General features: G+C 45.9%; 1 protein-coding gene across 1 annotated transcript in view; it reads right to left on the bottom strand.

The window, feature by feature from the left end:
• Positions 1-11,972, bottom strand: part of LOC120239523 (serotransferrin-like) — a 61,667-nt gene extending 49,695 nt beyond the window's left edge. The window contains 9 exon segments of the mRNA XM_039243839.1: positions 1,350-1,504; positions 2,938-3,115; positions 3,908-4,086; positions 4,625-4,680; positions 5,502-5,649; positions 6,351-6,527; positions 7,322-7,430; positions 9,674-9,846; positions 11,835-11,972. Of these exon segments, the coding sequence (XP_039099770.1) occupies positions 1,350-1,504; positions 2,938-3,115; positions 3,908-4,086; positions 4,625-4,680; positions 5,502-5,649; positions 6,351-6,527; positions 7,322-7,430; positions 9,674-9,846; positions 11,835-11,877 (1,218 nt within the window). The 5' untranslated portion in view covers positions 11,878-11,972.
• Positions 11,973-12,207: the final 235 nt, after the last annotated feature.

Consider the following 12,207-nt stretch of genomic DNA (forward strand, 5'->3'; position numbering starts at 1 on the left):
GCCCGATCCGGGGCTTTTTTTTTTTTTTTTTTTTTTTTAAATGTTTTATTTATTTCTAGGAGAGAGAGAGAGACAGCATGAGCAAAGGGAGGGTCAGAGAGAGAGGGAGTCACAGACTGAAACACGTTCCAGGCTTTGAGCTGGCAGTCAGCACAGAGCCCGACGCAGGGCCCGAACCCATGAACCGGGAGATCATGACCTAAGCGAAAGTCGGACGCTTAACCGACTAAGCCACCCAGGCACCCCCCGATGCGGGGCTTGAACCTACAAGCTCTGAGATCATGACCTGAGCCACAGTCAGATGCTTAACTGACTGAGCCACCCAGGTGCCCCCCAAAGTTCTTATCTGTGATACAGATGAGTGGCATCAGGGACACAAGGCCATGTCTGTGGCATAGAGCACCTCCTGATGGGGCTCCAGTCATGAATCATGGCCATGTGGTTGAGTCCTGTTTCAGAGCTTATTGTAGACAAAGTGTTAATAAATGAGTAAAATATTCTTGAATGACCTAATTGTCAGGTTTATAAGACCTGAATTATAGAGATGCTTAAATTCCACAAGATTGCCAACCTTTCCATTGGGCCTGGCAATATACTGTTTCAAAATAAACCCTAAAGGAGTAATTAAATATATGGAAAACTCTCTCAGTAAAATGTACAATTCATAAAATGTAAAACATGCAAGTATAATCCATAACAGCGAAAGATAGAGACCAAATGATGTTATAGATAACATGGATAAATGGCTACATAAACTGCCTCATATCCACACTATGAAATAGATATCAACATTAAAAGATCATGTTTCCTAAAAAATGATTTGTGACATAGGAAAAGCTAACTAGAAATTAGGTGAAAAAGTATAGAAAATTGTGGATATGATATGATCTCATTTAACAGGATTTTCTCTGAGTAAGAAGATTACAAGTACTTCTCATTTTCTCTTTTATATCATTCAGGATTTTCAAAATTCCAAAAGCAAATGTAGAATGCTTTTGTGATCAGCAAAGCTAAACTTCCGCCCACTTGCACAGTCAGCACAGCCCTGTCACACTTGCCATGGCACACCAGGGGTCTCAGGCACACCCACACGTGGTCCAATCTCCCATAAGCCAACACAGCTCAGTGTGCCCCACCGTGTACTAACCAGGAGGAAACAGAGCCCTAAGGAGTCCTTCAGATCCATAAAATGGAAAGTATTAAAGCTCCTGTGGAGCTGGGCTCCCACATGAGGGCAAGGTTCCTGGGAACCCAGGTTTTTATATCATTCCTAAGAACATTCACTCAACCTTAGGGACAGGCAGGCAGCAGTGGCGAGATGCTGCCCTATGGAGGCAGGAATGACATACCGCGATCATGGCAATACAGTCTTCCGTGGACTCTGCGGATTCACACTCTATTTTCCCTGTGCTGCTTACACTCCACATATCACACTTGGCCCTCTCATGGTGACTTATTGCACACCATTTCACCTTCTTGCATTCATCCTTTGAGGTATGAGGGCCTAGGGCATAAGGAAGAAAACCAGATTTAGACGAAGCCTTAGAAATTCCTGCTGAGTATTATTATTACCACCTGTCTTCATGAAAATGCTGGGATTTTGCCAGCAGTACACAAACAGATCCCATTCAAGAAATTAATAACGTTAGAAAACAAAGGCAGTAACAGTCTCTTTGTTGGCTTTTATCACTTAGATGATAATTTCTTCTAAGAAGCCAACTTTAGTTCCAACCCCTCTATGACTTCAGGCTCTTTCTGGTTTTTTTCTTTTTGAAATAGCACTCAATCACCTGAGTTGTTCTTTTTTTTAATACTTTATTTTTAAAAGTTATTTATTTATTTATTTGTTTATTGAGAGAGAGAGAGAGCGCGAGTGCAAGCGAGTGAGAATATCCCAAATAGGCTCCATGCTGTCAGCACCAAACCCAACGTGGGGCTCAATCTCATGACCGTGAGATCAGGACCTGAGCCAAAATCAAGAGTCAGGCACCCCCTGAGTTGTTTATTTATTTGTTCATTGTTTATTGTCTGTTCCCTGCAGGAGAACATAAGTTCAGCCAGGGCAAGGGCTATGCCTGTCTTATTCTGCAAGGCACCATCATTATTCAAAGGCAGTGCCTGGCTTGTCGTCAGTGCGATAAATGTCTGCTGAATAAAGGGGCATCTATTCAATTTTCAGATGCAGTTCAAGTCAAAACTTCCTCAGGGAAGCTTTCCCACAGCCCCAGGATCTATTTTTCTTTGTTTTCAAGGTCTCATCAGACCATGATATTTTGTTCTGTTGTGTTTGTTTTCCTGTCTTATGAGCAAATCTCTCATTGTTAATCAATCATTCAGTAGAGTGACTATTCATTATTTGTTTTCTCCACTGGTGAGAAAGTTTCATGGCAGAGGACTCTTATATATGTTGGCCTCACCATTGTAAGCCCAGCACCTAGCACAGTTTATGGCTACATGATCAATAAATGTCTGTTGAATGAAAGGATGATCAAGCAAATCCCTCAATGATCCAAGGAAGTTCAGGAGCAGGATTAACCCATCCAGAGCTCCAGCTTCATTATGGCACATGTTGATCATAATACTGGCTGCAGATGTACAAGTCTGTAGCATTTCTGTTCTATTGGCTTACTTTGTGCCAGGCTAATTGGCTTCACAAAGTGGGCAAGCAGGGTGGCCCTGATTTACACAAGGGAAATAATGCTAGTATCAACCCAAGTCATTTTAAGCATGCATTTCCTTCAATGCCTTTTAGTGATGTCCGGCCCATCTCATGATGACTGACACCATTTAGCATCAGTCTGACACTGGGCGGCAAAGCTGGGCAGATAAGGAAATGTCAGGGTGGGCTTCTGGTGCCTGGAAAGAGTCTGTTGCTGGTCCCTACCCTTACCAGGTTTCCCAGGTCCTAAGGTCACATGATCCTTCCCTAGTACTTACGCATATCTTCCCTTAGATTCCGAAGAGCAGTGACATAGTCATATCCCAGATACAGCCAGGTGTCCATTTTAGAGGGAATCCTTAAAAGCCCCTGGGCAGAGTCCTTAAATAGCAGGTCCTTCCCCAGAGGTGAGCTGAAGAGCTGGAAGCCTGTAGATTTGTCTTTGCCATAATGTTCCTGTGTATAATAAAATATAATAGTAAATGGCTACAGCTACAAGGAATGCTTCAGGAGACTGAGGAAAAACAAAAACCCCAGAAAATGAAATGAAATGAAAAGCATGGAATTCTCAAGATTCCAGGAGAGAAGGCAGACAGGCCTGCTCTTTCCCATCCAGCACCTTCCCCACTCCCAGCCCTCTTGCAGTCATGCAACAACCTATTTTCCAGGACATGTTTCTGAGGCCTATCTCCCTGGCTGTGATGACAGCTCACTGAGTATAAGAAATGGATCTCCTTCAGAGGCTGACTCTGTGTGGTTACCACTTAAACTCTCGACAGACAGATGGAAGGGCTGGATGAGAGGAGGTTGGCTTAGTGCTGGGATTCCGCTGTTCTAGGGAAATAAAGCCAGCTGTGTGTGTGGCACCCTTGAAGTCAGGCTGAGGGACATTGGGTAAGAGATCATTCCCTTCTGGGGAGGTCATGGAAGGCCTTATGGGAGGTCTTGGAGGGGGTATTTGCCTTTGGCCTAGAAATCTTGGTTTAGATAGAAATAGAATTAAACAATAAGGAGCATCTTCATGTCACTAGTTCAAAATGTAAGGGTCTGACAGACAATAATTCAGGACTAGACCCCTTGTGACTCTGAGTCCCTGCTGGGCACTTTCACACAAGTGGATGATATGTGGCACAGTTCCCACTATGTCCTGCCAACAAGGAATTCCATAGTGGCCAGAAGGGAATGTAGGAAGAGGCCCCAAATCCAAGCAGGGACCACAAGCAGGAGGGAGAACAGTGAATTTAGTACCTGAGCCTGGTTGAGAAGCTCCCAGATCAAGTCCTCCTTGCCTCCCATACTTCGGGCCACAACAGCATGGGAAGGGACCTTGGCCAGGTAGCACTCCTTAAATTCATCCACTGACTTCCGGGTGTTGTCTGGGCAGAGCAGCTCATACTGGTCCCTGTCAGCTTTGTTTGGCAGGTTATCTGGGGGAGGAAAGCCTGGATGAGCCAGCTGCAGACAGGACAGAGCCACGAGCTATAGTCTCCCCATCCCTTGCAATCCCAATTAAATCATAACATGTATGAGCTGAGATGCCTAGAACAAATGAGAGCCAGAGCACATAAGGAAACTGACCTACTCAAGATCCCACAATCGGTCACAGAGGCAAGGAAGCTTCTGAGGCCTAGTGCAGGGGTGACTGCCCAATATCCCACAACAGGTCTCATATCAGCAGGCCAAGTTTAGGCCGAGGTCAGCCTGACCAGCTCCCAATCCTTTGCTGTGGCAACATAGACCAGGAAGAAGGGTCTCTGTGTCCAGGAAGTTGAATTATGGAAAGAGGCCCGGGGGTCCAGGTGGGGACCCCATAGGCACACAACTCTGCACAAGTAGAAGCCCAAGCAATGATAAAGGAGGAACATGATATGCACATATCTGACTACGGTCCATGAAGAGCAGTGCAGAGGGGGGGAAAAAAGCCCACATCCAGGAGGAGATCATGCAAATTCTTCTTTCACTTACCCACTACTGTGGAATGCTTGACAAAGGCCACTTCCCCAGCATCCTCCATTAGACACCTGTGGGAAAGAAATACATTAGAAGGATTACTGCAGGGTAGGCCCTTCTCCTGAGGCTTGAGGGTCTGTCTGATCACACTATCCAGCTTGGGGACAAGGGAAGAACCCAGTGGAGGCCTCTGTGCAGACCCACAGCTGAGGAAGCACCATAGGGCACTGATATGCCACTAAGATGAGGGGGTGTGATGAACTCACAGGAACTAGAAATCCCTCATCATGTTTACCAAAGTGGCAAAAAAAAATCATTAAAAATATTTTAATATAGAACAGAGTTTTCAAATTTCTCTGAAATGGAAAATAAATCCATCAGGTCTCCTAAGACAGGAAATGTGCCCTTGGCTGGCTATCAAGTTTTAGTATATAAACAAGGTAAAAAACGGAGCAAAAAATCAGCCACATGAGCTGTCTACATAGAGGTAGTGAGGGGAGGCAGGAGAGAGGCCAGTGCATTGAACAGGAGACACTGCTACAATAGAAAACAGAGGGTCAGTCCCTGAAGAATGGTCCAGACACTAAGGATGTGCCTGTCCCTTAGGCTCTGCCTAGTCCAGTGAGGGGACACATAGGGCAGGTTCAAGGGGTCTGGGGAGATAGAAAGGGTCTCCAAGAGAGGTGCTTCCTTGTTAAATATCACATGAAAGGTGTATGCACTGGCCTGACCTGGAGGAGAGTCCCAGCTGGATCACTGAGTCGCTATGAAGAAATTAGGCCTCCTGGACACCTCTTTGCAGGCTGGGCTCTGCTATGGACCAAGTAAGGTCTCACAGCCTAAGGACTTTGTACTCTTTGGCCACCATAGAGTAGTAGCTAGTCTCACTCACTTGAAGGCACCTGAGTAGCCGAAGTATGGTTCATGGTTGGAGCAGGCACACTTGTCTGGCCCTTTTCCTGCACACAGTTGACACAGTTGGGGGAAGGCTGTCCGATCCACACAGGGAACACAGCTGCTCATGAAGAAATTGGACGCTGCTGCTCAACATAAGACATTTAGCACAAGCCATGAGCCACCCTGGCCAGAGATAGTTACAGCCCCCAGTCCAGGCTCAAGAAAGAACAGAGAGTGACTAAAGCAAAACCAGTACACCCAGTCCCAGCACACCATTATAGGTGGTCACTGATCAAGATCAAGTTTTCCAAAAAGGGACAAGTTAACCTTTGTCCTCCCATTGACCCAGGCCTGTCTCAGATCACTGTCAGCCTCCTCTCTGCCTGTCAGACTGGAACACCTCGGAGAGAGGTTTCCTCTGGCATTTCTATCTGAGAGATGGGAGACCCACATATAGAGGTATAGGCCAAGTTCATGGCTGCCAGATGGCCACCAGAAAAGCTCCAGCAGAATGGGAAACACATCAGCCACAGACAGGAAAAAACCCCAGGGAAGTGAACAGTAGGACCCAGAAAAGTTGGCCCTGACTGAAACCCTCTATCAGGCTTGATGCCTTTCCCCCCATTCCTCAGGACAGTCTCTGGTTGGGTGTGAAGAGCTCAGAGAAGAAAAAACACAGCTAACATCTCCCAAGGTCTCCTGGTACGGCAGAACTGGTATGGCAGTTTAAAGGTGGTATACCTCCCACCTCTACCCCGAAGACCCATCACACATGATCACCTGATTGTGTCTGAGTGACCCCAGTGTGGCCTGTCTGATAGCACTCACCCTCTTGCCCACTTACCCCGCTGAAGAGATTCACGTGGCTCAGGCAACTTCCAATAAAGTAACCCCATGGGGATATTCCACCCAGCAGACCTGCCAAGGCCTGTGTGGCAGGATTTCTTGCCTTGGAGCTGGTTCAGTTGGAAGTTACTGGTCTTTTTCACCACAGCCACAGCATAATAGAAGGTTTTTTTATCTGCAAAGGGACAGTGTGAATCAAAGACCTTTAGTCCGGGGCAGTTGGAAACATTGCTTCTCATTGTTGGGCTCCTGAGTTGAGAAACAGAATCCACAGGGCACATTTATGTTGGGCTGGGTCATAGAGAGACATCAGGGAAACCTGCTTAGACTTGCAGGGGAAAGAAGGCACCACAGAGAGAACATTAATAATAACTCTCTAGGCAAACACAGGGACAAGAAGGCCACCTGTACATGTGGCCCAAATACTTTTGCCTACCATGGCCCTACAGGGTGTCTGTCTGCCTACACCTACCAAACCAAGTCCACCAGGAACCTGGAGTTGTGGCACAGGGACCACATTCATTCTAAGTACTTCCTGTCCCCTGACATAGGCCCAGAGCCAGCTGGTTGCTCTCAGGAGAGATGCAAGGCTGTTGGGGTTCCAAGCATGTGCTCCAGTGTGGTCTCTCCCCTGTGTGTGGCGCCTGTGGTTCTGGGAGAGCTCCTCTGTGTAGCTCTTAACCCCCGTGGTTCAGGTCAGGTTGAACACAGCCTTCTCTGTTTCACCAGGGAGCACATTTCCTGGCCCAGAAGGTCAATGTCAGGAGCACCAGTCCTCAATCATCCCAAAGCCCCAAAGGCCTTGAGTTGTGTCTTTGACCCAAAGGCCTCTCAGTCCCCACTGACACCCAATGAGGAATGCTCATCAGTCTTTAATCTCCATTACCTGCCTGAACAAGACAAACTCAGTATCTACCAGGAGAGAACAAGAGCAACAAACTCTCTCCTGGGTTCCCAGGAAGAACTTACCAACTTGTGACTCATAGAACTCTGCCACTACAGGCTTTAGGTTGTAGGGTTGGAGGCCTGCCTCGAACACCAAACCTGCATCCAGTGTCACAGCATCTGCTTCATTTGTCTGAAAGGGATAAGACCAGACCCTGATGAAGTGCTTGCTTCTGATAAACTTTTGATAAACTAAAAGTATATAGTAAAAATTTAAGCCAATCATTAAAGAATATAAATAAAATGGAATAAAGGGAAAACAACACAAATGAACACACACGTATGAAAAGGAAAAATTAGAAAACGGGGAAAGACTGGACTAAGAAGTCAAAAGTAATATGGCAGAAATAAGTCCATATTTACCTGTAATGACAATTATTAGTGGCCTAGTTTACTGCATAAAATAAATGAAATTGTCAGAAAGCATTAATAAACAAAAGCCAGCAATAAACAGTTTTCAAAAGATGTACCTGAAACAAAAGCACACAAAAAGTTGAAAATAAAGGACTGGAAAGGGCCACAGAAGAAGACTACTAAGCAGAAGAAAGGTTGGTGTATTATGTTAATATTTTAAAAAATAGAGTTTAGTCAAATAGAACTCCCAAAGATAATTTAATAATAATAAAATACCAAATTCACCAAAAATGATAGAATTATTCTCTCATACATTGCTGGTTGGAGTAGAAATTGAAATAACCACATTAATTTTCAACTACATCCCCAAAAGAAAAAAAAGAATAGCACCACCAAATTTGCTTAAAAATCAAACACATTTGACATTGTCTTAAAAGTCAAATTAATATCTCACAGTATACCAAGTCTGCTCCAATACTTGTGTCCCAAGAGATTTATATAAAAATATTTGTCACGTCCTGATTAGGATAACAGAAAGCTAGAAATAGCGCAAATGCCTAATGACCAGAAAAGAAAAAATAAATTGTGGTATACTAACATAATAGACTATTGTAGAGCTCTGAAAATGAATGAACAATGGCTATATTCAAAGATATGGGTGAATCTTAGCATAATATCGAGGAGGAAAAAAACAAGTAGAAGACAACACATAGTAATGTCACATTTATGAAACTTGTCACAAAAGGCAAGAAAGTTTTAGGATTCAGTTTGCTCAGGTTAGAGAAACACATCGATGGTTTTAAGTAAGGTCAGTGGGTTATATCACACTAAGCGGGGCCATTCCCATAAAATCCAGTATTGCCACACCGCAGCCCTAGAAGTAAGCTATGGGCAGTGATGAAGTTTTGAGAATCTGTGTTAGGTTCATGGATAATATTATTAACATAGAAAAATAAAGAGGGGCATGCATGGACTAAAACTGAAAAAATCATAATTCAAGGGTTAGAATTAAACCATGACCATAACTGAGGTCCAATTAAAACACACACACACACAGACACACACACACACACGCACGCACGTGCACACACAGCAGACCAGCTGTTCTTACCAAATCATTGATTCCTTCAGTGAATCATGCTCCATCTGGCTGAGTCTGTCTCCCCGTCGCATTACTCCTTCCAGTCTCCTGCTTGCTCTACCCCTGTCACCCTGACTTCCCTACAGCAGCTTCAAAAAGCCCGTCTCTCCCATCTCAGGATCTTTGCACAAATTGTTGTTCACCACCCGACGTATTCAACCGATGGCACCCAGCAGCCTTACCCATGTTCATCCTTAGGGGCTCAGCTTTTCCTCTCAGGGAGATTATCCTTGATACTCGGGCCAAAGCATGTTTCTTCTGAATGTCTCTGTCAGAGCATTCTACTCTTTCCCTTCACTGTACATCACACAGCTTGAAATTACAGTCTATTTGTTTCCATGTTTTTCTTCTCTCCTGACTATACTGTAAGCTCCTCAAGAGTAAGGACCATGTGTGTTTCAATTCCCCACCACAGCCCCATTGCCCAGCACAGGGTCTGACCCACATTCAGATGTGCACAGACAATGATGAAGGAATGAAGAGTTTGGGGAAAATCTAGAAAACAAAGGGTTCAGCAATCATCTACAGTTGGCACTGTATTTCTCTTCCCTGAGAGCATCATTCAGCTTCCTGTGATATGTCAAGAATTTCCAAAACAACATCATAAAATAAGTTTGATAGCAAACATTCTTGTTTTTCCCCTGAATTCAGAGAACTTAGTGCCTTAAAATTGCCCATTTTTCAGAGCATTGGATTTTGCTTCAAGACCCCTTAAAAATGACCACTCCAATTTCCCTTTCTGAAGTGTTTTATTAGCATTGGAGGTTGACTGTCACACACACCAGCCTCCTCCCTGTGAGTAAAGAGTTGTTCCAAAATGACAGTAGAGAAAGAGAAAGTATAGATTTTCTTCCACTCTCTTTTAGGCAATAGTGACTTACCGAAATGGCCTTGATACAGTCAAGGTAGGAAGTTTTCTTTACACAGCTGACAAAGGGACCAGTTTCAAGGACCGTTTTCATATTTTCGACGAAACTGGAGCACTTACTGGCTTCATGATGTGAGACAGTGCACCATCTCACAGTTTTCTCAGGGGAGACAGCCAGACACAGCCCTGGGAGAAAGAGGCCAGAGGTCCCTGTGCTAGTGGGAGAGACATCAGCACCCTCCAAAGAGTCTGGAAGTCTCCATCCCCTCTATCCTGTCCTTCTCCCACTCCTCCCATTAACACCCCAGGGCACAGTTTCTGCCACCATCTGAGGCTGGGGACAAGAGAAAGAAACGCTAATGGCCTCCTAGTCACCTGCTAACCACCCTGTGCTAGCCAGAGGTATGTGGGCTTGGCTATCAGCTCTCGATTGGAGACCACTGTCTGCACCTCTCTGTTCTGCCTGCCTCCTTGCCTCACAGTCATGGGACATAAGCCTTATCAGTGTGACAGGGCATTTTCAGCTACTTTAAGGTGTTGGCTTGATAAGACAACTTGGGGAAGTAGCCAGGTAGGAGTTACCATAAATAATAATACCATTTATTTATGTTTTAATACAGTTTATTGTCAAGTTAGCTAACATACAGTGTATACAGTGTGCTCTCGGCTTTGGGAGTAGATTCCCGTGATTCATCACCTACATGCAAGGAATTACTGTCTCATAAAGATGATGGAACTGGGCTCAGAAAGTGATGCTTTAGCCAAGGTCACCCAGCTTGTTAATGGCTGAGACTGGCTTAGATACGAGGTCTCCAGACTTTGGCCTCTACCCCAGGGAACAAAAGAAGATGACATTCTGAATTATTTTCCATATGCTTCACCAGTAGGTAGGGGCAAGTGATTAATGAGATAATGAATTGTATATGATACTCTTCTATCTAGTTCCAGGAGTAACTAGAACTCCACATATTTAGTGGTTCTTTCTGTTTCCAGTGACCCCCTCCTTCAACTTTCATCAGTCTTTGGGGCTGCCATTAGGAAAAGCTAAAGCCAGCCTTGTCTGTAGCTATTAAAATCATGTGGTTGCACTACTTCCAAAGCCCTCTGTTATCTCTACTTTCTGTGGATCAACAGCACAAGGCTGACTCAGGGAAGCTGATGAATATCCACAAATCGCAAAGCAGGAAAGGGGGAGGGCAGTGGTTCTCCAGAATGCATAAAGAGGGGCCACAGGGAAGTCAGTGCCCCAACCACCATTTATCCCACTTGTACCCATGAGAAGTCACAGGAGGCATCACGATTCAGTGGCAAACCTCCCTAAACTGTCCCTCCTGCAGTCTCATGGGCAGGAATTTGTCCTGAGTCCTGCATTTACCTTGCACAGCCCTGTGAGGTGCTTGGGGCAGGCAGGTGAAAGACAAGTAATGCAGGGCCAATTCTCAAGGGTAAACTTTTCCAGGAGAGACAAATAACAAACACAGCAGGCTCCAAATGTGTGGCAAAGGCACCAGGAGTGGCAGGCAAAAGTTAAAGGACAGAGGGTACCAAACAATCTTAGGAGGTGATGGGCATGGCAGAGGCCATCCAGTGGCAGGCCACAGCAAGGATGTGCTGGTGCCTGGATGCATGGCCTCATTTACCCTCACCTGACCCCGCAGGCTGGGGCTGTACTGCCCTTCTCACTGGTGAGGACACAAGAAGCCTGGCTTCAAATATGCACCAAACCCCTCAGCGGCCCTGCTTCTTAGCAGGGTATCATCAATGCCAAGGGTACCTGTAGGACATCAGACTGCCAAGGGGAGGGCGGGGATCTGAGAGGTCTTGAATGCCATGCTCAGCAGTTCAGACTCAACTGAGGAGGCATCATAGAAGTGATCTGATAAACCATGATGTAAGTGCTCTAATTTATTGTATTCTAATACTACAAGATTTACTGGACAATGAGGAGGAGGAAAGCAAGGAGAGGAAGCAAGTGAGCACAGCAGGACAGGTGCAAAGCAGCAGAGGGGAACCTGAAGCAGTCCTGAGGCAGGTGCAGGGGTGCAGTGGCGAAGAGCGAAGGAAATGCTCAGGGAACCCAGGGGCGGGGAGCAATATGTTGGAGTGGAGGGTGCAAAGAGCACCCGGCTGGCGGCTGGCGACCTTGCGGGTCTTCCCTGCGCTGCTGAACTCACCCAGGACCGCGCAGGCCAGCAGGGCGCTGATGGCGAGCCTCATCTTCCTGAGTCTGTGGCTTGAAGCGGCAGGGAGCACAGACCTATGGGCTTCTGCACCGCCTCCCAGCCCTCCGCGCCGCCGCTTTATCCTCTGCACCCTGGGCCAAGCAGAATCTTTGACCTCCTGTGTTTGCACAGCCCGCTTGCCCAATCACGCCTCATCCCGCCCCCATCATTCCTTGTCCAGGCCGATCACCTCATTTCCTGAGCTCTGGAAAGATGACGGACGGTATCCAGCACAAAAATGCTGATTGTAAGGGAATAAAAGAAAAATCAACCCTTTGTTAATATGCGATCTCTCAGTGCCAGGAACAGGGCTGCAGCCGGAAGA

This window comes from Hyaena hyaena, unplaced genomic scaffold, assembly GCF_003009895.1.
Source record: "Hyaena hyaena isolate Hyena2069 unplaced genomic scaffold, ASM300989v1 scaffold_234, whole genome shotgun sequence".
In the NCBI taxonomy this organism is placed as follows: domain Eukaryota; kingdom Metazoa; phylum Chordata; class Mammalia; order Carnivora; family Hyaenidae; genus Hyaena; species Hyaena hyaena.